A 26,321-nucleotide genomic window follows, 5' to 3' on the forward strand; every position below is an offset into this window, starting at 1 on the left:
TGTCAGGCTGATCACTGAGATAATTACTACCGGAAAGGTAAGTGTGATTTTCATCAAGGGTATAGTCTATTGTAAACAGTTCGTAGAGATGCATAAATACAATCGTAAATCTTTATCTACAAGCCATGCCATGCCATGCCAATCCCCATTTTCCCAACTCAAAGTCGGGCAGCAAACCGAGCGCCATCACCATCGCTATCGCCATTCTCGCCAGGAGTCTCAGAAGAATTCGAAGTACGCGATACCGGGGGGCTAAAAAACCAAATTCCCGCAATTAACGACACACACTTTAAGAAAGAGGCCGAAAAGAGGATTTACCGCTCGATGTAAGCAGGGATATCTGCAACCTTCATGCTTCCCTCCAGAATGCCTATGGATCCAGATTAGTGGTTGTACAGTATGTGTAGTAGCAGAGTGACTTACGGAAGACAGCAGTGAATAGAGGGAACTCGTCCTCCATGCCCTTCTTCTTCAGGAACTTGTTGACCTCAATAGCGGTCAATGTGCCCTGGAGACTTTGGCCGTTAAGCTCTGACTTCTCAACCTGCTCAATTGTCTGGTTGCGCTCAACGCTAAGCTTGGCACAACGGAAGTTGCGGCCACTGCTGGAACTGGTGATCAGGTCGGCCACACCGGCACTCTCCTCGGTGAAAGTACGCTGATCGATGGTGGCACCGAAGAACAGATCACCGAAACGAACCATCTCCTTCAGACCAACGCGCATCACGGCGGACTTAGCATTGTCACCCCAGCCCATACCGATAACCCAGCCGGCAGCGATGGCGACGATGTTCTTCAAAGCTCCGCTGACGGACACACCGGCGACGTCATTTACGACGCGCACGTGGAAGTATGAGCGGTGGAAGAGGGACTTGAGGACAGCGTGGTCGATGGGAGGGTAGTCCACGGGCAGTGCCTGCAGCTTGACGTCGGACATTTTACCCGAGACATCTTTGTGCTCAAACTCGACGAGATTGGTTTGGGAGCCCGAGGGCGAAAGCTGTGGGGTGGGAGCCTTGGAGTCCATGTGCGGGGGGTCGTATGCGACGGTGGTTTCGGACCACTTCTCCTGCGCAACCTCATTGGCGATGTTGGCACCGGACAGGGCACCACAGTAGATGCCGAGGCACTTGCCAATGGTCTCTGAGAAGAGGTGGACGCCGTCCTCTGTGACGTCGACACCCTTAATGCAAGAAATACCACGAGCGTAGGGTAGGATCTTGCCCTTAATTGACTCGCAGATCTTGTGGATGAACTGATGGGGGAGGTTGAAGACGAGGAGGGTGCTGTCCTTGACAGCATCCTCAAGGGAGGGGTTTGCGTGGAGGTTGGCCGGCAACCGAATTCCTTGCAGGTACTTGACGTTCTCGTGTGTGCAGTTGATCACATCAGTGAGTTTTTGAGGGCCCGGGTTGGCGGGGTCGTAGTGTGGTGAATCCTTTGCGATCTCAACATTCTCCTCAAACACCCACATCTCGACCTTCTCCTCGAAGAGGTCAGGGTTGCTAGCGGCATTTTCGGCGACAATCTTAGCGATGGCGGTACCCCTACCAATGCAGAAAAGAAAGGATTAGTTGGCTGTTCCTGGGGGGTAGATCAGAGCAAAGGGGGTGATTACCAGTTACCGGAGCCCACCACGGTCACCTTGTGTTTGCGCTGGAAAGGAGTGAGAGAACCCATTTTGGAAGAAGATGTAGATGAATATGATCGACACTGAGAAGCGGCGGGAGATGGTGTCTTATAAAAGGACACAGGATAGGACGGGGGCAACCGGGGAGGCTTGATACAATTCTGGAACCGGGTGGGTGGAGGCGACCGAGGCAAGATGGCCGTGGTACGCGCAGGAAAGCAGATCCGATAACAACGGGTTGGGGAGGGCATCCAGAATAGGCTTGACCGGCACCCAATTAGAACAAGTTAAGACCGGGTATTCGTTCAAGTGCACTAAGTTCTGATGTCACAGGCCCCGGAGTTCTCTTGTGAGAATTTACCCGAAAAGGTGGAGCGAAGTGTAATGTGAGGTTTACAACTGAAGCGGTCACGTCACAGCGAGCGCATTCTCGCGTGGTCCTGTGGTTTTCGGTGTTCCTTTAGGTCAAGTGGATCTTGTAATTTCTTAGTGAAGATATGTCGTTGGTTGGATTATCACAGGGACAAGGGGCAAGCGGGCGGTCAAGGTGGGGCGGAAAACGAAAAAAAATCTGGTGCCGATCAATTCACATGCGGGATTATGACTTTGCTTGACTCCACGTCACCAAACCGGATCTTTCTCGTCTCTCTAAAAAACGATGAAGACGAAGACTGTCGGAAGGACCGCCCCGAGATCAGCTCCTTTTGGAGATGATTTCCGGACTAGCAAAAAGGACAAGCGTCAGATCAAGCGCGCCGGGTTGATGTCCAAAATCACCAAGAATGCGACTACCACCACCAAGAAGCGTCGTGCCTCCAAAAAATTGGTCGCCAACCTCGAGTCCCTAGCGGATGCCTTACCCGAAGCTGCAGAGGAGTCTCACGATGCGGCAAGCCAGGTCAATGTGATCAAACAAAACACCCTCCGTCACAAGCCTGGTGCTGTGAAGCGCCGGGAGAAAATCGAGAAGGTCGAACGGGATCGATTCGCGAAGAACATGGCCCAGATGTCAGGTCTGCAGGCTACAGTACCAAGTGCTGGCGAGGAAACCACAACCGCCAACCCCACGGCCAATAGGTGGTCTGCGCTGCGGAGTTTCATCTCTCAGACAATGGAACAACAGCCCGTTTTCAAGACGAACAAATGAAGAGTGAGAGGAATCAAGACCGAAATCCGAATTCCCCCAAAACACCTGCGACTTAATGATACCCACGACTTTAACTACATACGAGTTTCAAATCCGGGCGCCACATACCCGACCATTCGCCCAAGGGCGTCAAATACTTGCAGTTGAAGTCTCATTCTGCATTGATGATACCGGTTCAGCAAGATCTGACTTGACTGCTTTTGGATCTCAAAGACTTTACTACCTGATGAACTTGCTCTCAGGCACCCGAGGAACTCTTCATTGAGCAGTCTTCGGATTTAGTCTACAATCAAACAAATCTACACAAATAACCACTCATTATGGTCACTGAATTCAATCTTCGTAGACATAGGACAGTATAATAAGTAACGATGATCAAACGCCATCCATCCAAAGCGAAAGTCATTGGCCTACTTAGTGACTGAAAGTTACTGTTCTGTGACATGGCATTCCTGCGGGCCAGGCATCTTAAAAGTTACAAGGTTTTCGGTACATAATACATAGACGACCACAGAAAGATCGGGGAAACATGGAAGTCCCCAAGGGTCGATCGTGAGTCCGTGACCTGACAGGCACACCAAAAGTACCCACCTGGTAAGGCCTAGAAACATGGAAGAGATCAGTGCTCACGGGTCCTAATACGAGTCTAGTCACCAGGCTTCCATGTAAGTAAAGGGAAATCAGTGTCCTCGTCATCGTTCTCAATCTTCTCCCTACCTAGCGGAATAGTCAAACACCCTCCGAATATTGCAAGGCTACTCCCGATGCTGCATGGTTAATGTCGATCTCCTTTCTCGTATTGGTCAATAAATGACATCACCTACTTCGGTGCCGATGATCTACAGATCGGGTTGGATATGGACCTCGGGAAAGGCTTGATCATTATCATGTACGGAGCACCTTGTCTACTATACTCCATACTGAACGCCGGAGACCAAAAATTTCAGATATATGTACTCCGTAAATGATGATGTACACCCGAAACCCGTTGACCTACGGGACTACACTAGATTTAAACATGTGGAGTAAATTTGGTGCGGTATCGGGACCCTGCGCGATATACTTCGAGCGCTTCTACGTCACCGATTGGAAGTGAAGACCACATGTGCTAGTGACATCGGAGTGTATGATTTCAAAACGAGTACTTAGAATCTAACCTACATATGTACTTCTATGTAGCCAAATATGTAATGATTCAACTGAGATAAAGCATGTCCGATATCCCGGTCCGATGCAAAGCGTGATGACTAAGCCGATAAGCTCACCTGCGGGGAAGCTTCCCCAATTGGTTATCTGATCCAACAACTCACTGACTCACTACAAGCATCAGTTGATCCTTTTCCTTTTCAAACTCAGCCTTGCAGCTTCCGGATCTTCTCGGCGATGCTGTGGCGGCCAATTCAACGTCGCCTTCCGCTTGCCCTAGCGCATCGTGACCTTATCCGATGTCGGCCGTGGCTATTATCTTCTAGCCACACACGTCTACTATTCAGTAGCTCCTCAAGGTCCTCCCAGTTTAACCGGTCTGACTTTACGAACCAACCATTTACCGGAAGCTATGAGACTGGACTCCCGACGTCTGGGCCCCTTGGCTCAACCCCAGCCTTTGGTGCTCCGCGGATTACCCCGAAGGTGCTGAAGCAGTATCTCGATCAGTATGTGGTGGGGCAGGATCGCGCGAAGAAAGTATTGAGTGTAGCGGTCTACAATCATTACCAGCGTGTACAGGAAATAGCACGACGGGAGGAGGAAGCAGAGGAGCTTGCGGCAAAACGTCAGCGGAAGGAGGCGCTTGAGAGTCATCCTTTGGAAGGTATGTCCCTTGGTCTATCTTTTATCCCTACCGTTGTAACCCTGCTTTCGATTAGATGAATATCCAGGCCAGCAACGGACAGTTGGTCTTCCATCTTCGCCCAAATCCCGCCAGGCAACCCCCTTGGGTCAAGACGTGCTCGTTGATACATCTCCACTTCCACTTGACAAGTCCAATATTCTATTATTAGGCCCTTCGGGTGTCGGTAAGACGCTGATGGCTAAGACGTTGGCCCGTGTGCTGTCAGTGCCATTCAGCATCTCGGACTGCACCCCCTTCACACAAGCTGGCTATATCGGCGAAGATGCCGAAACTTGCGTTCACCGACTACTCGCTGCTGCCAACTATGATGTGGAGCAGGCGGAACGCGGAATAATTGTACTTGACGAGGTTGATAAAATTGCCGCAGCAAAAATTAGCCATGGAAAGGACGTGGGTGGTGAGGGAGTCCAGCAAGCACTGCTGAAGATCATTGAAGGCACCACTATACAAGTCCAGGCCAAACCGGAGAAGAACCCTCGCTCGAACAGTCCACCTAACTCATACCCATCTAATAGCCCTCTGGGAAATACCCCTTTCCAACCTCACAGTGGTAGCCCTCCCAATAAGGGTGAGGTGTATAATGTGCGCACGGACAATATCCTCTTCATCTTCTCCGGCGCCTTCGTTGGTCTTAACAAGCTGGTCATGGACCGTATTTCCCGAGGGTCCATGGGATTCGGACAGCCTGTTCGTTCACACGATGGATCCAGCCCCTCAGATCCCTCTTCCGCAGAACCACTTCCCATTATCCCTGGCTCTGAAGAAGAAGCGCTATACAAAAAGCACCTTCCTTTCTTCACCTCTGCAACCCCCGCACCGGGCAGCGATCCTACCTATTTTAACGCACTTGACCTCTTAACTCCAACAGATCTCCAATCATATGGCTTCATCCCGGAGTTGATTGGCCGAATTCCCGTCACCGCTGCTCTATCCACACTAACTCAGCCCTTGCTTCTTCGTATCCTCACCGAACCCCGCAACTCCCTCCTAGTCCAATACACCACGCTCTTTTCACTCTCCGGAATCGAGTTGCGCTTCACCACACCAGCTTTGCATACTATCGCATCCAACGCTTTTAAAATGGGCACGGGTGCGCGTGCGTTGCGAACAGAAATGGAGACTATCCTCAGCGACGCAATGTTCGAAGTCCCAGGATCAAGTGTGAAGTTCGTGCTCGTTACTGGGGCCGTTGCAAAACGCGAAGAGAAGCCCGTCTACCTTGCCCGTGGTCAAGGCGGTAAATTCCACGCTATGATATCAGCCGAAGAAAGCGAATGGGAGGATAAGACAAGACGCGAGAAGAAAGAAAAGAAGAAGAATGGAACGCAGAATGATTCTGGTGAGCATCCTTCGAATTTCCAGGAATATCGCAAGCGTGCAGTTGGGTAGTTGGTACTCTTTTGAATGCTTTCCAATTCCTCGCCCTGGTTTGGCGATCACGACATACCCGATTTCGTTTTTTTTTGGTTCTTCATTCAGCCCCGGGGATAATGTACTTTCTCGTTTCGGATTCGCGTTTTAACATTGGATCACTTTGAAAATTGTAAATTCCATCATTGTCTAATTTACATCATACAAAGAGAAAAGGGAATGAGTAATCGTAAGTATGGATTTGCAGGTTTCGACATTTTCATCATAGTCCAGCAAGACAGATGGGATCTCATGTGAGAAAACAAAAAAAACCCGTAGAAATAGAACGAAACAACCCGTTGGTACTGTTGGACACCATTGATCTCCTTATCGGTAGGGCTGAGCAAGAGGGTTCGACGGATAAGCCTCTGGCGCCAGCCTGGGATCCCTGCTACCCTTACGATCTCTACTAGGATCGCCACGGTTCTTACGAGGGTCGCGCGATTCCTGTGGTGTATGAGGGGTCCACGGGGTGGTGACGCCGCCTTCAGTGGCAAGCTGAGGGGAGTTAACCTGTCGCTGAAGACCATTTTGAAGCCTTTCGAAAAGAATGCTTTCATCCGTGGCGAATGCTCGACAGAAAGCCTTGAAACCGTCTAACACGACGACATGCCCCCAGCCCGACCAGCGACTTAGTAGGGGTTCGTTCTTCAAAAAGGTGACGACGGCTGTTTTGCGGAAGCGCGCTGCATTCACTTGTGTCCATCCGGCGAAGGCCTCGACGAGATGATCTGCGTCTCTTTCTGGTTGTGTTAGGCATTTGGTGTGTGCGTGTTCGGCACCGGTGCGGGTGCCATATCCTGGGATAGGTAGACAAAGAACATTATTGTTTGAGCGGTCCAGGGATTGAATTGAAAGACTGTCCAGTTCGAAGAATGGAAAATTCGGGTCCGTGGAGTTTACCATCTTGATACAAGCGATGATACTCATAATGCTGGGTAGAGTGTTAGTTTGCAAGAAACAAGCGACATGAGCAGGGTTGAGAACGCACTTGACATCATCATTCTTGTCTCGGTTGGGATTATCCAATCTCTTTTCTAGCTTTGTCATGAAGTCGGGACAGAGCACGAGTTTGGATGTTACTGGTGTTTTACTTGAGATGTGCTTGTGGTAAAACCAACAGACAATCATGGCGGCTCGCTTCAAGTCCTGGACTACGTCTTCGGTAAGCAAAATTGCAGAGCTATGAGGGAAAATAGCTTGAATATGAGAGCCCTCGCTGCAGTATCGAAGATCTGGCAGATCCAACGGTCTCCGGAGACGGACAGTCCAGAAGTTGTGATTGTCTTTCCATAGGTAAGACCGAATTTTTGGCCGCAAGCTTTCGTACTGAAAGAACGATTCATGGAACTGTTGGTCAAATCAGCTATCTCCGCATGGTTCTCTGGCGAAATTCCGAGTACAACATACGATAATCACACCACGCTTGCAGTCGCTATGGAATTTTTCCCAGTTCCTTGGGTCCCGGTTTGTCCAGTACTTCACTCTATGATGATTGAGCCAAGCCTCCATGAATTCCAAATCGATGCAGGCATCTGTATCCTCAACAGGAAAGTGAAGATAGAACGTGTCTGTGATGTCGCCATTATCAAGGGTGCCTAGACGTTCGAGCGTCATTTTGAACTGATCCTTAAAGATTTTGAGCATTTCATCTATTGCCTGTTCGCTGACATTTGTCGGGGGTGCCTTTCTAACACTCCCCAACTTTTGCGATGGCATAGCTGGCTCCCGGACATCCTGCGGAGTATCCACTAGCACTGGCCCTTGGCCATTGAATGAAGTGTCACTGGAGGTGTCCATGATTATATCCGGACCCCAGTTCGGTGTTTCATCTGGTCTCCGCCTGCCTGACGTATCCGATTTTGTAAGCATCCAGAGACGAGAGGGATGGATATTTGGTGACCCGACCAGGGGAGCCTGAATTTTATTGTCGTTCGTTGTGGACTGCCCAGGTCTGGTATTGTCAAGTTGCCGAATCACAGGCGCGCGAGGATTCGTAAGATTGCTGGATATTGTGCTGAGAGTTGAGAAATCCGGCAAGGGACCCCTCACAGCAAGACAGATGACCGCACCACTTGGCAACCGAATTTGTCCAGGGTTCGTGAGAAACCGATCGAAAATAGACGAAGGAGAGTAGGCGATCCAGTTCATCCCTCTGCCATTAGCTGGGTAATGGATAGCCGCCATATTTTGTCTACGGAGAGACTCGGCCATGTAGAACAATTGCTCATTCGAGTCTTCGAACCCTTCCATCCACGCATTGCACCATAGTCGATGGCTTCTTGTCTCGTGGAACTTAGTGAAATCTTAGTAAAAGCGAGTTTCCAAAAGAACATTGCAACTTACATCCCGTGCCAACTCCTGGTATTGGTCGAATGTACATGAGTGTTTAAACCACACGTCCAGTGTGATGCTTCCTTTCCGCTTGGATGCAATCAGGTCATGAGCGGCCAAAAGCTTGTGCCCACATAATCTCACGGCCCCGATGTACTGCTTATCAACACCAAAATAAGCGTGAGCCAGCACCTCGCCCGGGTTCCAGAAATGACCTGCCGGGTTAGATTTAAAACCTTTCTTTTTAATCCCTACTGGCATTCGGGCAATCTGGTGTTTCTCTTCTTCGGTAAGAACAGTTTGGGCTGAAGGTCTTGGCTTAGTGACTGGAGGCGGGAATGGACCCCGACTCCCCGGCCTCGAGATAGTATGACGGCGAGAGGTTGGTGACGGTGGACGTGATAGCTCATGTCTTTCCGGTGAAGTTGAGTGTCTGTTGTATCTCATCGCGGGGAAAGATTGCCGGCGATTGTATGCATCAGGAGAAGGTCGACGTCTATATGGAGATGGCGATCGCCGGGGCCTGTAAACATCTGGAGATCGTTGACGTCTAGACAGAGATGGTGATCGCCGGCGGCCATAATCGGGAGATCCTCGGCGATGGTACACGTCTGGTGACTTTCGCCGACTGTTCTCTTCTGGTGCGATAGAACGCTTTTCTGAATCAGGCAAATTCGGAGGATTGTCTCCCTCCGTCAATCTAGCTCTAGGAGCTACCCCGTGAGCTCTTGACATGGTAGGCAGAATTGGGGCGGTTGGAGTAATGGTGTCTGGAGCTTGAATCTCCGAAGAATTTTCAGTGCGGTTTGATGCTGCAGATTGAACCAAGTTAGGAGGGCCGGGAGGGCCCATCGATGTAATGATGGCTGCTGATAGACTCGACTCTGACAGTGTCTCTTCAGCTGATTTAATTGTGACGGTCGTTCTGTCTATCATCGAAGGAGAAGGCTGAATGTACCCGTAATTCTCTCTGCTGGGAAACTCCGAAGGCTTCATCAGCTCCAATTGATTGATATCTGGAGCCCTCTCGCGAGCCCAGCGTGAATTCAACCCCTGTCGCTTGTTACTTGGACGAGCTGTTTGACCAGACCCAAAGAAAGGAGTTTTAGTAGCTGGTTCCTGAGGCCTAGATATCGAGTTAGCCAATGTCCAGGTTGGTTTTGACCGGGGCTTTTTGGCTGTTTGAATGGCTGGCTTCTGTTGGGCTGGTTCCTTCGGCGATGGTTTCGCTGGTATCGCTAGTACCGCTGGTGTAACTGGTGCCTTAACAGCGTGCACCGGGGCTCCGGTCTTTTTCGGTGACTTGGAAGGACCAGATGTAGGATGTTTAGGAACTTCCCGTGGCACTGTGCGTGGCTCCTCTGGAGGGACAGTGTCTGGCCGAACGAACAAAGATGAAACCTCCGACGAGAAGCGCGTTTCTCGCCTATGACTGAGGGGTTTATCTGAGTCAGATGAAGATAAGCCTGGCAATGGGTGAAAATATGAATCAAAATCAGTGTTGATGGAACAGTTCTCTTTGATCAAGTCTCTCTTGGATGCCGCGAATTCGGCCTCAATTCTCTTTTTATCACGCTCCCATCTCTTCACGTCGAAGCGACGTTCTCTTCCAGCTGTGATGAGAAGCTTCTTCCTTGCCCAATCCATCAGTGTATCTTCGGAGTTGAACTGCTCGGCAGGCTCCCAGGTGGCGTTCATCAGGTCAAAGCCATCCCATTTGACTAGATATTCTGTCACGCCCTTTTTGACCCTCTCCTCAAGGATAGCTTCTACATCGAACTCATCCTCCTCCTCTGACTCTTGCTCTGATGTATCAGCATTACTCGGAGTTGGAGGATTGGACCGGCCAGAAAGCTCGCCGTCGCCGCTGCCACTTTTGTTCTTCATATTGGCTTTTGTTGACGTGGTCATGTGCTGCAAAGATTTGCACAGGTAGAAGTTTGAAAGATTGTTTGATAATAGTTATGACAGATGAATTTCCGCAGAGAAAAAGGCACAGTCTTCGTGCGATAAAGCCATTAACAGCGTGAGAATGTTGTATGAAAGACAGGACCGTTTCCGGGGGAGATGAATGTTTAGAAACCTCCGGCACATTCTATATAAAGAGATTAAGGCTTTTTGAAATTCAGTGAAATGCCCACTCAAATCCAAACTTTTAAGCTCCTTGTAAAAAAGTCTTGGATGCAACTCTCTCTAACATCAAAATCTAAGATTGAACATTGGAACTTGAAGTTGCCGAGCGGCAAAAACAACACCCACGTGACTTGTGGGTTAAGGAGACACTCCACCTAGGAGACATCAACTCTCCCTATCGGCCGTCACTTACTACATCTTCCCGCTTTTTTTCTCTTCTGTACTTCACCCCTTTTCTCCTATTCCTTCTTTATCCTTCAACATGGCCAACGACGAATACGATGTAAGTCATTCTATCACTCTGTTATTGTTTCTGTCGCTGACTGGCCCCAGTTTCTCTTCAAAGGTAACGTCGCCTCGTGCAGCTGCCTACCGAGTGATGCTGCGCAACACTCTGCAACCCGTGCCCACCAACGGACCTCGAACAAAATAATATAACTGACGGCAATATACAGTGGTGTTGATCGGAGATTCCGGTGTCGGTAAATCCAACCTGTTGAGTCGATTCACTCGCAACGAGTTCAACCTGGACTCTAAGTCAACGATCGGTGTGGAGTTTGCGACTCGCTCGATCCAGGTCGACTCGAAGACCATCAAGGCACAGATCTGGGATACCGCCGGTCAGGAGCGCTACCGTGCCATCACTTCTGCTTACTACCGCGGCGCTGTCGGTGCCCTCCTCGTCTACGATATCAGCAAGCACCAGACCTACGACAATGTCACTCGGTGGTTGAAGGAGCTCCGCGACCACGCCGACTCCAATATTGTCATCATGCTCGTCGGTAACAAGAGCGATTTGAGACACCTCCGTGCGGTCCCCACCGAGGAGGCCAAACAATTTGCCAGTGCGTGCACGTGCCTTGTCTCACGGGGCTTTCGACATGAGTGTATGATGATGCTGACTATCCTCTAGGCGAGAACAACCTCTCTTTCATCGAAACCTCCGCCCTTGACGCCAGCAACGTCGAGCTCGCTTTCCAGAACATCCTCACAGGTGCGCCCCCACTCAGCCCCAAAGTCTCCACCTATAAAGCTAACTAGCCCCTCTCTAGAAATCTACCGTATTGTGTCTAGCAAGGCTCTCGACTCCGGCGAGGGCTCCTCGGCCGGGCTCCCTGGTGGCCGCCCCGTCATCGAGGTCACTCAGCAGGACCAAGAGCAGAAGCAGGGCTGCTGCTAAACGATTCGTGAGAACGCTCCCGACCGCAACGACTCTTCTTTTACAATGTGATATTGGAATGGCTTGATCCGTGATGGGGTCTGTAATTTGAAACACGGAGGATGATACACAGGCAGGATCTGGTAGACAGCACATGGGGGAAGATGGGGATCGTAACCCGGACATATCTCCCGATAGTCGGACCTTTTGTTTTATTTTCTTTCCCACCCCATTGCTTTTGTTTTTTTTTCTGCGTGGTTATCCCTATGAAATTGATTTCCTTTCCACCGGACTTAAGTATTTTGAAATCTGTTGGTGCCCCGCAATGGGCGCAATAGGCGTTGCTGTAACTATGTGGGTTTGTATGAAGTCGTTTCTGCAAAATGAGTATAGTCGTTCATTTCTTCGTAATCTGCAGTTGACATAACATTTGAATTTGGGGTGTCCTCGTGTGGCGGTTTTGTGTTTAACTAGTCCAGATGGGCTGCCACAACTCGGGCCCACTTGAAGCTCCACACTCTTAAGGAAATCTTACGTCTATGATAAGAAAGTGGCGGTTGTGGCCTTAAAGGCCATTCTAGGCCAACGTTCAATACGTTCCACATATTTGGGATCCTCTAATGTTCCAGGATTTGACTACTTCTAAATGAAAACTGTAGTTGTAGAACATGCAAGATACTTTTGAATGAAAATTAACCAGTACAAGACTTTGCCTTGACGCCATAGCAGACCATGATATCGTCGCCATCAAATATACATGTAGTAGAAAGAAATCTCTAGAGTGGATCAAATGAATGAACGCTGAAACCCCACCCAGACCCTTATTTGAAAAGCTTTCTCGAATCCAGCGCATGTGGCTTCTGCGACGAGTTGTCGGTAAGACCCAGATCCGTTCGCTTGGCCACACGGTCTGTTTGCACGTCCCGACGTGCGGTGTAACGACCAGCCTTGCCCATGCGAACCTCGCGACGGACCTGGTTGGGGCTGACATACTCCTTGTTCTCATAGATGACGGGACCGCCAAAGCTACCCTCCAGGATAACAATGGGAGTCAGGACGAATCGCGGACCAATCTCGACCAAGGAAATCTCGGGCATGCCATCTCCGCCCTTGGGAATGGGCTTAGCAGTTGGCTCGCCATCCTTCTTGGCACCACCCTCAGACTCACGGATCTCGTAGACACGGATCCAGATCTTGCCGTCAACACCAAAGATACCGATGATGCGGTCGACGAAGGGCTTCATGCCCTTGACGCCACGCTTGGGCACACAGAAGACACCGCGGAGCATCTCACGAACCAGCGCACGGTACTCGGTGCCAGCAACGCCCATGTTGGGACCCTGCTCGTCGAATGATCGGTCGAAGACAACGACTCCTCTGCCGCCCTTCAGGCAGTTACCTGCGAATCCTGCGCCGAGCTCGGCCATAGTGTGCAGATTGTTAAGGTGAAACTTGATAGTAGGGCCGTTGGGAGGGCGCGCAAGCCAGAGGTAGAGATCCTGGCCGTTCTTGCGGGCCTCGAGGAAGAAGATCATGTTGCAGGAGTGGAGATCAGCGAGCGAGTTGAGCAAAAGGTTGTAGCCGGCAGTCTTCTTCTTGGTGTCGAGCTTGGTTTCTTTGTGGGTGTGGGGGAGGAGTGCGCAGAGATCGGCCATCAAGTGTCGGTGACTGTAGCAAGAAAATTGCGCTGGTTAGTAAAATGATTCTTGGTTCAAATTGAAGCGATATGAGGATCTTACCGATGTGAGACACCGCGGGATGTCAGAATGAGAACTCGAGTCTTGGGCATAAAGCCTTGGGCAAGCATCTTCTTGGCTGCGACGATGCGGTCCTCGTCGTCCTGCTCATCTTCCTCTTCGCTGTCGGTGGTATCGTCGGCATCATTCAGCAGCTCCTGCAAACCCGCTTCCATTTCATTATCAGAATCATCCTCAATGGATTGACGAGCCTTCTTCTTGTTGACTGCTTTGTAAACTGCTGCCATGGTGACTGTGATTTGGTGGGTGACTTGAAATAGATCCAACACTGAAAGCTTCCGAGAAAAGTTGGTGGCAGAATATTTTTTTGCTGCATACCGCCCATTAGTGTTCTGGTCACGTGGAGATTATACTATCTTGGCGGAGACAATTGTAACACTAACAAAATACACCTACCTCACTGGGGCTATTCGATTGAGAGAATATCTAGAACATGAATGCAAAGATGGATTCTGTCGACATCGGCACAAAAGCTCCATACCCGGTACTGGTGATCCATCGTGTCGTAGGCCGAGCTCTCGGAAGTGCCAGTCCTCGTGCTTCTTGTATTTGGCTGTTGCCGTGTACCATCAGATGTCTAATTGATTTGCAGCTGTACCCAAATTCTGCAGAGCTATTTATGAAGAAGACAAAGGATTCAGGATGTTTGGCAGCCAACGAAACTCAAAGCTGCATCGCCAAAGCTGATTATTTTGCATTCTCATTCATACAAATGCTAAAGAATCGCCCGATCAGTCATTCAGACCTCGTTTGGCGCGATTTCTAATTTCTGCACCGTATTAACAAGTCACACAAACCCCCGTCAAGCATTGAAAGCTCCAAAGGCCTTGCAGACACTAGCCCAAAGAACACTAGAATACTTCAGGGTCCACCTCCAGACAAAGTATTGTACAAAGCTCCAAATTCCGCATACCACTTGTCCACAATCTCTTGGCTCATTCCAGGAGCAATCATGTCGTCCCCCCTTTCCAATCCAGCAGATACAAAGTCCATGAATTCGTCCACAGACAGTACGTCTGGATTTTTGTGCTTCTTATTGTCATCTGGATCATCTCTTTCCCGATGAAGATCGGTCGCCACTGAAGGGGGTGCAACTTCAATAACCTTGATCTTCTCGAAGCCCCCACGAGCAAGCTGCGAGCGTAAAGTCATTGACCAAAAATGAAGCCAGGCTTTTGTTCCATTGTACACCGGATTTATAACGGAAAATGGAATGAATGCGAGAATTGACGAAACATTGATGATGGTAGCATGTGGTCTGCCTTTGAAATGTTCTAACAACCCGAGCGTGAGGTGCATGGGCCCGCGAATATTGATGTCAATCTCCTGGTCTGCTTTTAGCAGGAAGTCGGAGGGTTCATCTTGCAGAACATGGAGAGGACGTTGGACGCCTGCGTTGTTGATTAAGCAATCAAGCTCGGGGTATTTGGCAGTGATAGTGGCAGTGAAGGGTGAGATTTGGTCGATTTTTCCCGTATCGAGAACGAAGTAGTCTGTAGCGCCGATTTCTTTGGCTGTCTCGCGTAGATTGCTCTCCGTTCGACCAGCAAGAATCACTTTTCTGTTCTGCCTGACAAGGTACGCAGCTATCGCCTTGCCCAGCCCTCCGCCACCACCGGTTACGAGAGCGCAGGAAAAAGATAGATCAGACATAACCATGGAATGCCAAATGGAGCGTGTGACGTTTATAAGCTGTAACTACAGCGAGAGTTCATATCAAATATATTTCTGTTATTTAAGAGTTCATCGGACTGGGATATATACATTACGTCATGGTCTTTCTACTCGGGGTAACTTCGGTCTCTGAATTTGTCAGCGATGTCTAAAACATGGCCAGGTGGAGTAGTTCACTTACTGACTTGGAAGCAGTGGACTTTCCCAGGTTTTCATGGAGCTAGAATTATTCGTAGGGGGCAGCTGGGCATGCAGTAGCAGGCACCTGGGAGTAACAGCAGCAATCGTCAATTGAAGATGTATGTCTAACCATTCACGAATTGACTTTGATGATGCGTCATGAATAGAGCTCCAATACCCTGTCCAGTCCTGAAAATCCTTCCTGTGTCACCTTCATACCGGCAATACGGTTGGCGAATCCCACCTTTGTAGAAAGATCCCACTCTTTATCTCTGCAATTCAAGGCATACAGCATCCCTGCGTTGAATGTATCTCCAGCACCAATTGGACTACGAACAATTAGTATGTTGTGTGTAGGTGACATTGTCACTGACTTACTCCACTACTCGAAAGTCCGCCGAGGAATAGGCATCAACGTGGACTAATTGTCCTGTCCCAGGCTCGAAGGCGTCGGCTCCTTCCTGGCCCCAAGTACAGCAAATCAAGCGCCTGGAGTATGAAAACTTTAGTCCAAAGGACTATGTACTTTGGGTGTTTCAAACGCTAGTCTTACGCATTCCGTGTCATGGTTGACTGGCTTCGCAAACATTCTTCGGCTGATGTATATCCAAGGTTCTACGCAGAAGATTAATCATCAGCAGTATCCTACTGTGACCCAGATGGCTTGAATTACCTGTGCCCATGTCTTCGAGTAGAAAACCACATCGGCCAATTCCGCAAGTTTGTCAAGACCTTCTCGACCAGGCTTCTCCAACTCAACACTCACACTGGCAGATGGAAAGTGCCTTCGGAGATGTTGAATGCAGCCAAGGGTAACATCAGGTATGCGACCCTAGATGTAGGTGAGAATGGGAACTGCAAGTATTATCAGAAAACATACCTCGAAATGAAACCAAGTTGCTCGAGGAACCAGCTCATCTGTGATTCGCACAAACTCTTCCACTGTCATATCGGGAAGCTCATTGTAGTTCACAATGGTCCTACTGCCAGTCGACTGACTTTTAATAATGTAGCATGATGCTGGTTCCTGGAACCGCTCTCGATAAATGCTATGCTTGAGCTGTACATGAGGCTCAAGTCCTGATAAAATTTGTTGTGAAGCCACCGATGATTTAGCGGGTAAGACCGTAACAAGATTCAATGCCAGCTCTTCCTTAGCGCGGGCTGTCAATTGCTGCAATACCTCTAGGCTGTTTGGGCAATTCCCACCCCGACGATGAACAATGTTTGATGCGCGGAGCTTTTCATCCTCCCTTGGATAATGCGATGTGCTGAAATTGGATAAGAATGAGCGTTTGACTGCATATGTGGACGGGCATGATGTGTGAGCTGCGTGACGCACCTGAGAATGGTATCCACATAGCATGCACCTATTGCGATCAAAGACATGTATTGATTTTTATTAACGCGGAAGCAATCTATCAGCTTCCTGGTAAACAATAAAGGCAAGCTCGGGAAGGGGGTTTGCTTAAAATCACCAGTAGTCAAAAGCCTGGATGCGGGGCAGATTAGTCATCAGTCTGCTATGCGGATGTCCAGGACTCCAGGCCTATATTTCATATGTACTGTTTATCATCGTGGTCCCGGGATTTGTGGGAATGTAGATTGGTTGCGGGGATGTTCCTGAACCGTGGGGATGTTCCTGAATCGCGGAGACGTTCATGGATCGTGGAGACGTTTGTAAATCGTGGAGACGTTTGTAAATCGCGGAGACGTTCATGAATCGTGGAGATGTTCGTAAATCTTGGAGACGTTGATGAATCGCGGAGACGTTCATAAATCGCGGGGACAACGCTGTTGTACGGGGATGTTTAAGAATCGTGGGAACATATTAAGGTGTGGGCTTAGGGGACCCCTGTTGCTCTAGTACTTGCCTTATCTGCCTTGGGTTTTCTTCGCTATCCTTCTCATAGAATCCACATCTCGACCATTTTTCTTCGTTTCCCAGCTACTTATATGGCTTTTTCTTCTCCCGGACGACAGATCACCGTTGAAACAAAATAATTGATTATGGCATTTCTCAAAATAAATGGTCCCCTTCGTCTCTTGGCTAATAATATATTGAATTTAGTCAAGGGTTTGTCGACGCAGGAAATATGGTTCTGATTGTTGCCGCAGAGCGAGTATAGAAAACCCAGATGTATATTGACAAAGAATGTAATATTCTCTGAAGTACAATCCTATTGCAAGTATCTAGAATTCTGCTACTACACAGAAGAACGAAAACAAATGATTTGAGCAATAAAATATAACCTCTTTAATGCACCATGTCTTAGAATAGTACCCTATCATCTACGATCCATACCAGCAAACCTGTCTTTATAGATCATTCCAAATTCTTTTAGGAAAAATTCTTCTGAATCTATTCATTGTTATGCCACAAAGATTATTACTTAGTTCTTGTGGGAATGCATCTAGAACTTGTTCTAACTAGTGCTTATCTCCACCGGGTATATATTAGGCTCATGTTCACTAGTGTGCACTTATTCTAATACCGAAAGTCATATCCGTTTCATCTTTTCTCTGATCGATTGACTGAGACATTTTCCCTGCTGGATCCCCTGACCAAGAACATTAGATCATACATATCTGATTGATATGGTTCAACGAAACAAGGTCTTAGATATTGATGGGCCGACACCCAAGTTTCTGTATGCCATGCTTAAGCAGCTCGACCTTAAGATTGTGAGTACTGTTCCAATTGATAATATGCTGTCTTTGGTAAAATACCTCATAAACAGTACCTAATGTACAATAGGTTGACTGGAATCATGTTGCTTCTGAGATTGGAATATCCAACGGCCATGCTGCCCGTATGCGATTCTCTCGATTCCGCAATCAAATGGAAGGGACCACTGGGGCCCAGCGGAGGAAGAGGAACCCAAAGAAAGGCGAAGATGGTGGGAAAGGAGAAAAGGGAGATCCTAAGCCTCTGATGCCCCCCACGCAGCAATCGAATCCTGTTCATGGGCCCGCCATGGAGACAGCCAACTCGTCTGCCTATACAAACCCCGTTAAACGCGAACACGGTGACCATGTTGTCTTGGGAAGCCAGCAATTTCCTGACATGGGCGAGGTATATCCGTGGTCCCAGGTAATTCCAACCAGCGAGGGGAGTTACACACCACAGATGCACCCGTTCATGCAACAGGAAATGTCTCATGGAATTCCGCATGGAACGCCGTACCACATGGCATCTGGAATGGCTTCGGGCTTCCCTATGGTGTCACAAAATCCCTCATCATTCTATTCGCCATTTTCCATGCCGCAGGACTTCGTTATGCAAGATATGGCAAGCAACATGTCGAGTTTCAACCCTAATGGCGTCCCAGTCTGGGAATCATTCACCCCACCAATGGCCGAGTCCGAAATTGCACCTGTTAAGATTGAGGAAAACTGCAAGTCAATTGAAGTCAAGCTTGAACAGGGTATGGAACTCAAAACTCATCAGTCGGCCTTTGACCAGAGCCCTGCGGCTACCTGGAGGTCCTCCACCCCGCCAACCCTGCCGAAAGTCACACCTGTGAAGATAGAGGATGATCATGAGCCAGTCGAGATCAAGACGGAGCCGAGGATTCCAATCAGAATCAAAACTGAGGCGTATTAATTGGAGTGAAAGGGCGATTGTTATGACTGCATTATTAGGAGTTACAATTGCTTAGAAAATGCTGTGGGAGTGAAAATTAAACATCTTTAGGTTCTTGAATTTGAGACTTTTTAATTACTCCTACTATACTAATCATGATTCAATCAATTGCCACCGCTCTACTAAAGCTTTACCGATATTTTATGAATTATGTGGTAGACATCATGCTTTAAGGAAAAAATACTAGCAGACGAGTAAGCAGTGAGAAAAATACCCAAATTGATTATATCACAGCAGATACCAATACCCCGGTATACTCATCAAGGGTTCTTCATCATAAAATAACAACTCAAATCCAAACAACGAATTTAGTTATAAGAACTTGATATACCATGTTTTAAATTCATGGAAAATATGAGAAAATTCGCAGATCCTTCAAATGTAAAAAAATTCCGGTCGCAAAGAGTCTGGCGGTTAGACTGGGGTCAAATTTAGAGTTGGGATCACTTTCAAAATAACTTGATGAACACATCACAGCCTTCTTACATATTTTTACCATATCCTAAAGTGTGAATAACTGAGATGAACAATATATTAGTTCCTTTTCTGCAGGGAACATTGAAATGAATATCGAAGCTGTTTATATTAATATCACCTCCCACAATAAAACCTACTAATATAGGTAAAAATATTTATAATATCTATATGAAAAGGATCTGGAAAAATGAGAAAAATTAGAGAAACCCGATGACAGAAAAAAAATACGGTCGCAAATACTCTGGCGGGCAGAATTGGGCTGACTTCAAAGTGGCACTATGATGTAGTATACTATATTATCATTAAGCTGTGGTGTGAAATGCCCATCAAAGATAGATACTAGAAAGGGGAACTCACTCATCTAGGGCTGCACTGCTTGAACAGCATACAAGAATTTCCTATACCAAAACTTTTCAATATAAGCTTCAACCCTTAAGGTATCATTATAAAAATCATATGAATGAATGAGAAAAATCAGTCCATCCTAAGAACATTAAAAAACCCCGGTCGCAAAGACTCTGGCGGGTAGAATTGGGCTTAACTTTCATAATATTATATTCTTAAATCTTATAGACCACAAGGCTAGAAGAAGAAGATTTTCAAGTTTTCATAGGCTACAAAAGTAAAAGAAGAAGATGTTCAGGCAATTAAAATACTAAAAAAACCTGTCGACTACCTGCTAGGCCCAGGCATTACAGCGATCGCCTGGAAATGGGCCCTCATCCAAACGATTGCCCATAGAAACCTTCCCTGATTTCCTCTATCGTCCATATTTCCTCTCAGTTGTGCGCTCACTTCGCTTCCCATTATCCAGCTCTTTTCATCACCTTCCAAGAACATATCAACCGTACGCATCGCAAGCCATCAAATGTCTTCCCCCAAAGTCTCGTGGGACCTCGAGGCCCACTACGTGGTCAGTATTCTTCCTCAACCTTCTCTTACATGCCTTGCTTATTTTGCATCTGTCCTGAATCCTGAAATTGCATTCAAACGTTCTCTATGGGCTTTACTAATCAACCGTTCATTCCAGCTGCTCTTGACGATTCTTGAGACCCACTGCAACAAGATAGATTACCAGAGCATTGCCGACACGTGGCGTGAGTTTATTTATACTCTATTCCAGTAATTTGATGTGCGTCGAGGCCTTTACTAATGAAAATCGACTCAGCCCAGGGAGGAGCTCGCCCCACGGCGCGTGCGATCAAGGAGCGAATCAGCAAGATCAAGAAGGGAGAAGCGAGTGGTATCAGCTCCCCTGCTACCCCCAAGCTGCCTCGACGTGCCCCGGGCAAGACGAAAGTCACGCCCTCTACCCCAAAGAAAAAGCGTGCCAGCGAGGTGACCGAGGAGGAGGAGCCTGTTGCGAAGAAACCCAAGGGCAAAGGAAAGGGCGATGATCAGGAGACCGCCCGGGACAGCTCTCAGGATGATGCAGCCAGCGAGGAGACCGAGTACGATTCCGTTTAGGAAGTAGCCGTAGAAAACGGTGATACTATGTATCCATGTTGAAGAATACCGTATTTTCAGCATTTATCGAGCAAAACAGCTTTTGAAGGAACCATCGCATCTTAGCTAGTTTTTGATAGCACCAATAAAGGTCATTTAAAAAGTAAATCTTCCAATAAACGCAGTATAAACACAGCATTTTGGAATCGCACAATCCTTGGTCCGAGGATGCCCCTTTGACCCCAAATGAGGACTCATACGGAACGTTGTATACGGAGGTTGATATGTGGCCTAAATTGGGGGCTTCCGGACCCCATAAACTGTTGCGTCATAAAGCAATCAACAGCTCTGGTGACCAATGTATTTAACGTTGGATTATAGTTCGTATAATCAGTCTCTCCGAGTCCCGTAGAGCGCTAGTCGATATATAGTAGGCGGTGGAGCGGCAGTATGCTTCTTTGGACGACCACCCTTTCTTTGTCTACTTGAACCCATCTTACAAACATGCATTGTAAATGCGCCAGCCTTAATACGAAGCTGCTATTTTGACAGTCGAATCCTTGGAAGGCCGCTTATAATTGTGAGGATTTCTGTAGTCACCTGACTACCACCACCAATGTAGTTGTGCATAGTCCTCAAAATTTGCCCAAACTCGACTGTCCCGGGCTCAAGACATGGTATTGTACCAAACGACGGCCATTCGGCGTGATTTTCGAGTATGGTGTCTAGAGTAATCATGTGTCAATCTGATCTTTACTGTAGACCAATGCGACAATCAGCAAAAGAGAAATAGTAGACGGGGTGAAGTGTGGAGGTTGGATTGCATCTGCAGTACTTGAGGGTAAACTCCAGAGTACCCCTCCAAAGTAGAAATGCGCCTTATATTTAATCTCAAACACCAGACTTCACAAAATGCAAAAAGAAATTGTTAAAAAATGGCAAAATTACCACTGGAGGTAAAATTGGTGAAAAAAAAAGAAAACTATAAAAATGAAACCTGCACAAAGAAAGCCAGGCCATCCTGAGCCCCCCACGCCATGGTAATGCAGGCAAAAGGGAAAGAAAAACTCAAAAAGGACGCGATTTATACGCCTAACAGGCGTAATAGTCTCCGCCCTCATCCTCATCCTCCTCAGCCTCCTCTTCCATCTCCTCGTCTTCCCCCTCCTCTTCTTCATCGGAAGACTCTGCCTTCCTCTTACCCTTGCCGGCAGTGGCGATCAGGCCCTCTGCTGCATGAACAGGACCTTTGGCGCCAGCGGCGGTCTTCTGAATGCGGCTCTTGCCGCTGGATGAGGCCGAAGCCGAAGCAGAACCTGAGCCCGAGGCCTGAGCCCTGGTCTTTGTGTTCTGCTTGACCTGGCGGGCAGAGGGCATTCCAATCTGTTCGCGGATGCGAACGAGGCGATGTTTAATAGCCGACACCGAGACACCTGTATATATATCAGTCAAAAAGTAACGAGGAAGTGAGTCATTGGTCTTATAGCTTACCATCTCCCATGAGGTTTGCGACGGCCGCAAAATCCGGACTTCCAGTTGTCGAAAAAGCGATCAACAACTGATAGAAAGTCAGTATATTTCTTTAATTGTCTTCTTCAGTCTGTAGGTACCTTCAAATCCGCAGCATGGTCCCAAATCATCGGCATCGTCGCGGTTCAATAAGCGGGTGTTGATAACGGTGATTGTCTGACTGTAGTTCTCAAAAGTAACTGCTCGTTGGATCAAAAGAAAAATTAGTTAAAGAATGATATAAGGACTAGTAGGTAGGGCAGGAGGGGGTAATATACTTTGAGGTGAAGCTTTGCAAAACGTGGGGATCAAAGCGGGGATGATGTGGGAAGAACGTGGGAGGAAAGAGGAAGAAGGAAGAGGGGCGCGTGAAAATTCGTATTATAGTCGAATTTTGAGAATTATTTTGCCTAGTATACTCTCACTTAATCTGAATATGGTGCCCTATGTACCCTAGACTTATATTATAGTATACTACTACCCGTGTCTACTTTCCAGTAAGAACACTTATTCACTATAACGAGATTTTTCATATTAGACCTAGTATATATGCCCCACGAATAGACGCCTATTCTGGTAATCTATAGAATTAACTAAATCATACTAACTAAGTATCTTGTCAACATCTCTAGATAATATATATCAATATTTTACTATATCAAGGACAGCTAGAAGATTTAGCTTTCCCGTGGGAGCTTGTGGTTGCTTAGCCTATATCCGGAGTCAAATAAATTATCTAATCAGCCTGCTATATTGTGACAGAGGATCAAGTGCCTCGAGAGGGTCGGCTCGGTGACAGGTTTTTCTGTTTTTTGGCTAAATGCGATATTTAAATTATGTTAAATGAATCTCTATCCTCCAAATAGATATGATTGCCCTTTTGATTTTACTTCTGTCTTCATTCCTTGTTCATCAAATTTGTGAAAGGGTAGATGCTTAGTTCACAAAGAATGTGAAAAAAACAATTTTATATAAATACATCAACAGTGTAAAATCCAAAATATAAATCTCCTCTGGATAGAGGTACCTTATTCAAAAGTCCTTGGAGACTGTTAGTTGACCATATACGGCGCCCTCCTTTCTATTTAGCAATGTTAGATCCAACAATAGGGAGATAATCACCTGTGGGCCGGATACTCAGTTTCTCGTCTTCCTTGACCATATTAGTCTGAATAAAGATCGTGATCCTTTTTTTCTATTCCCCGGCTACATACCCATACAGCCCCTTTCCCCCCTCTAGGCTGGGCGACAGATCAATTGCTAAAAGTACGCGAATGACTCATTGAAGTTTCTGCCTTGGTAGACCATCAGATACCTCCAGTATCAAGCAGTATGTGCCTTGCAGGTACCTCAATTGAGAATGGCAGCCCAGCAGTGTCCACAGGTACCTAGGTAGCAATACTAGAGATGGACTGGCAGTCATCAAATGGTGCTTATCTATATTTGTATACGCCCGATAGTCCCTAGTACCTGTCTGGAAGTCAACAGACCAGGATTACAGGCTAGGTCCATAGGTCCCTGGAGTGAGATGAGAAATCCTTCAGGCATGTGTATTTAGTTGAGGGAATAATATATAAGCCGATTTTTCTCCCGAGGCTGTCACCGGTTTTACTGATTCCTTGCATACATACATGAATAAATGTATCAGTGAAGGAACATTTGAACATCTATTCACAAGCTGGAGCCGCAGACGGTATACAAATTACGAAGAATCTCAAGCTGCTCGGGACTGATAAATCCTTGATGTAATACGAATCTCCCATAGAAAATTAGGCCTCAAAGAGACGGCTGCTCGGGAAAGAAGACAGCCTTAAAACCACGAATCAAGCAGTCGATCTATGCGAAAATGGAAGAAAGAGAACGAAATATATGGAATGAAGCAGCAGACATTCGTAGCTGCTGTTTCATACCCGCCAGAGTCTCAACTCCTATGCATCATCATCATTCATATCGAGTCGAAGGTGGAAGCCCCGATGCTGGTGGCGACGATCCCCATGGACCACTAATGAATTGAGAATCCGAGGCTGATACCCGTGACATGTGTTGATCTGAACCACGCCACTGGTTGTATTGACCAGTAGCCTGTGCATATTGATGCGAATACCCAGCACCGGGGATATTGCCTCCATGGGTATTTGGATGTTGCTGTGGCAGGTATTGATGGACTCCAGGCTGCGAGGGAGGGTTTGGGTAGAATTGACCCATGGACTGAGCTTCCAGGGCTGGCGGGAATACCATCGAATTAAATCCCATTCCAGATTGGGAGTTCACCATATTAGCGCCGCTGTATTGAACATGAGAAGGTATCGGCTGTTGGGAGTAGCCGTGGGGCTGCGGATTTCCAGAGCTACCAACTTCAGGACTGACTTGCTGATGAAACAGGCTATGATGGGATTGAGATCGCGACATCGGGTGGCCAGTCTGTTGGGCGGCCCGATTCGCATTGTAATCGCCTCCGGGATGCGAGGGCTCAGATGATTGTGACGATCGTGAGGTGAAATTTCCATGTGACCAGCCGCTCGTTTGGGGTGTTGGGTACGACCCGAGATATGGCCGGGATGAATTGGCGGAGCTAGAGTTTGTGGCAACCGTGTAATGTGGAGCGCTTTGATGAGCAGGCTGTTGCTCCACCCGCCATTGGGGTTGCGGGGGTTGATCGGCTCCCAAACCTGGAACTTGGCATTCATCAATGGCTGCAGAGGAAGAGTATGCCTCCATCTGATGTGAATGTTGAAGCCCCATTGCCAAGTTTTGATAAGAATCTTGAGGGTGCATGTTATAGCCACTCGCCTGTCCTGCGTGACCCCAAGAGTTCCCAATAAAAGGCTGTTGGCCAACGACATGATTGGCAAGCGGATGGCCGGGATAGTATGCTGATGGTTCGACGCTTATGTTTCTGGGGGCTCCATTATGATGCAGTCCCTAGGTCCTCGGTTAGACAGCGCCAGTGGCAGCGAGGTGGACCTTGGCATACCGAACTATAACCACCTTCGCCTACGTGGGCATTTTGGTGGTATACATGGCCCATATGCTGTCCAGTCTGATCGTGATACCAACCTGGTTTCCCCGGATGTCCGATCGATGGGTCTGCAGACTGTCCATTGAGCTGGGCATCTAGTGAGCTCTAATCCGCCATCAGTGTCACTCTTGCAATGAATGTGCGGACATAATAAGCGCGATTCCCTACGGAGGTCCTCGCACTGGCTGCAACAGCATCAATGCGTCCCGCTAATTTATTTGCCAATCCAGTCACTTGGGGGCTATTTGTTGATGGTCGCGAGGGTACTTGTGAGGGGCCGGTGCCGATAGATGTGGGTGTTGTCGATGGCGTGAGAACGACTGGTTCGGTCGGAATTTCCCACTGTGATTTGCCTGTCGCTCGTTGGACATAATACCATTTACGCTGGACCCCTTCCCATTGAGGGAGCCTGAGATGCGTGGAACGTCAGTGGGTTAAAGGACATGTGATCGGAGCGGACGTACCATCCCTCAGGCATTCGGGGAGGTGGCGACGACGGACCTGCCGTGTCCGCCGGAGCCTCTTGAGGCATTATGCTGAGACAGGTAGTTTTCAGACTCTAGAGGATGTAGAAAGCATCGTAGTTGAGTAAAGGAAATGGCGATATGTTCCAGGTTAAGATGATCATGTGGGGCTCCGAGGGCTTGGCGAGGCGATCACGAGTATATCACGAGTAGATAGGCTATCTGTGAATTCATGAACTCAAATTAAAGAAATCCAAATAAACCATTAGATATAACTAGAGGTGATACACTACATAGTATATACAAAAGCAAGCCCAAAGGACAACATAGAGTGGTATATAAAGGCTAGATAAGTAGGATATGGGCCATTACAAGCGCAACGACGTCATGTGACCGGATAAAAGTATCAGATAGTGTTACATTGTATTGGCTAGTAATTCATATTAGGCATAAACAGAAAGAATAGACGAAGTCCCCCAAT

At 47.8% G+C, this 26,321-nt stretch overlaps 12 protein-coding genes across 12 annotated transcripts; 5 read left to right on the plus strand and 7 right to left on the minus strand.

Annotated features, from left to right (window-relative positions):
- Positions 1–158: 158 nt before the first annotated feature.
- On the minus strand, positions 159–1,680 carry N7520_008184 (glycerol-3-phosphate dehydrogenase family protein; the record flags this gene model as incomplete). Its single annotated transcript, XM_057142118.1, has 4 exons — positions 159–252; positions 319–370; positions 424–1,547; positions 1,619–1,680. 4 exons carry the CDS (start codon positions 1,678–1,680, stop codon positions 159–161), a joined length of 1,332 nt encoding a protein of 443 aa, XP_056996124.1.
- A 608-nt stretch (positions 1,681–2,288) lies between these two features.
- On the plus strand, positions 2,289–2,777 carry N7520_008185 (FAM207/SLX9 family protein; the record flags this gene model as incomplete). The annotated part of the gene is made up of 1 exon (XM_057142119.1): positions 2,289–2,777. The coding sequence occupies one exon, from the start codon at positions 2,289–2,291 to the stop codon at positions 2,775–2,777; it is 489 nt and encodes a 162-aa protein (XP_056996125.1).
- Positions 2,778–4,160: 1,383 nt separating this feature from the next.
- Positions 4,161–6,021, plus strand: N7520_008186 (putative ATP-dependent Clp protease; the record flags this gene model as incomplete). The annotated part of the gene is made up of 2 exons (XM_057142120.1): positions 4,161–4,590; positions 4,646–6,021. 2 exons carry the CDS (start codon positions 4,161–4,163, stop codon positions 6,019–6,021), a joined length of 1,806 nt encoding a protein of 601 aa, XP_056996126.1.
- Positions 6,022–6,369: 348 nt separating this feature from the next.
- On the minus strand, positions 6,370–10,263 carry N7520_008187 (uncharacterized protein; the record flags this gene model as incomplete). Its single annotated transcript, XM_057142121.1, has 3 exons — positions 6,370–7,392; positions 7,453–8,337; positions 8,389–10,263. 3 exons carry the CDS (start codon positions 10,261–10,263, stop codon positions 6,370–6,372), a joined length of 3,783 nt encoding a protein of 1,260 aa, XP_056996127.1.
- Positions 10,264–10,771: 508 nt separating this feature from the next.
- On the plus strand, positions 10,772–11,689 carry N7520_008188 (Rab family GTPase; the record flags this gene model as incomplete). Its single annotated transcript, XM_057142122.1, has 5 exons — positions 10,772–10,792; positions 10,843–10,855; positions 10,965–11,354; positions 11,423–11,503; positions 11,562–11,689. 5 exons carry the CDS (start codon positions 10,772–10,774, stop codon positions 11,687–11,689), a joined length of 633 nt encoding a protein of 210 aa, XP_056996128.1.
- Positions 11,690–12,489: 800 nt separating this feature from the next.
- On the minus strand, positions 12,490–13,652 carry N7520_008189 (ribosome biogenesis protein BRX1; the record flags this gene model as incomplete). Its single annotated transcript, XM_057142123.1, has 2 exons — positions 12,490–13,336; positions 13,408–13,652. The coding sequence occupies 2 exons, from the start codon at positions 13,650–13,652 to the stop codon at positions 12,490–12,492; spliced, it is 1,092 nt and encodes a 363-aa protein (XP_056996129.1).
- Positions 13,653–14,286: 634 nt separating this feature from the next.
- N7520_008190 (NAD(P)-binding protein) lies at positions 14,287–15,078 on the minus strand (the record flags this gene model as incomplete). The annotated part of the gene is made up of 1 exon (XM_057142124.1): positions 14,287–15,078. One exon carries the CDS (start codon positions 15,076–15,078, stop codon positions 14,287–14,289), a length of 792 nt encoding a protein of 263 aa, XP_056996130.1.
- A 358-nt stretch (positions 15,079–15,436) lies between these two features.
- On the minus strand, positions 15,437–16,668 carry N7520_008191 (ketohexokinase; the record flags this gene model as incomplete). Its single annotated transcript, XM_057142125.1, has 6 exons — positions 15,437–15,608; positions 15,658–15,768; positions 15,833–15,894; positions 15,953–16,111; positions 16,160–16,550; positions 16,622–16,668. 6 exons carry the CDS (start codon positions 16,666–16,668, stop codon positions 15,437–15,439), a joined length of 942 nt encoding a protein of 313 aa, XP_056996131.1.
- Positions 16,669–17,877: 1,209 nt separating this feature from the next.
- Positions 17,878–18,886, plus strand: N7520_008192 (uncharacterized protein; the record flags this gene model as incomplete). Its single annotated transcript, XM_057142126.1, has 2 exons — positions 17,878–18,000; positions 18,038–18,886. 2 exons carry the CDS (start codon positions 17,878–17,880, stop codon positions 18,884–18,886), a joined length of 972 nt encoding a protein of 323 aa, XP_056996132.1.
- Positions 18,887–20,270: 1,384 nt separating this feature from the next.
- N7520_008193 (uncharacterized protein) lies at positions 20,271–20,869 on the plus strand (the record flags this gene model as incomplete). Its single annotated transcript, XM_057142127.1, has 2 exons — positions 20,271–20,499; positions 20,571–20,869. 2 exons carry the CDS (start codon positions 20,271–20,273, stop codon positions 20,867–20,869), a joined length of 528 nt encoding a protein of 175 aa, XP_056996133.1.
- Positions 20,870–21,940: 1,071 nt separating this feature from the next.
- Positions 21,941–22,494, minus strand: N7520_008194 (uncharacterized protein; the record flags this gene model as incomplete). The annotated part of the gene is made up of 3 exons (XM_057142128.1): positions 21,941–22,281; positions 22,340–22,406; positions 22,459–22,494. 3 exons carry the CDS (start codon positions 22,492–22,494, stop codon positions 21,941–21,943), a joined length of 444 nt encoding a protein of 147 aa, XP_056996134.1.
- Positions 22,495–24,298: 1,804 nt separating this feature from the next.
- On the minus strand, positions 24,299–25,908 carry N7520_008195 (WW domain-containing protein; the record flags this gene model as incomplete). Its single annotated transcript, XM_057142129.1, has 4 exons — positions 24,299–25,279; positions 25,332–25,481; positions 25,545–25,785; positions 25,841–25,908. The coding sequence occupies 4 exons, from the start codon at positions 25,906–25,908 to the stop codon at positions 24,299–24,301; spliced, it is 1,440 nt and encodes a 479-aa protein (XP_056996135.1).
- Positions 25,909–26,321: the final 413 nt, after the last annotated feature.

This window comes from Penicillium odoratum, assembly GCF_028828045.1.
Source record: "Penicillium odoratum strain IBT 22623 chromosome Unknown utg000005l_segment0_segment0, whole genome shotgun sequence".
In the NCBI taxonomy this organism is placed as follows: domain Eukaryota; kingdom Fungi; phylum Ascomycota; class Eurotiomycetes; order Eurotiales; family Aspergillaceae; genus Penicillium; species Penicillium odoratum.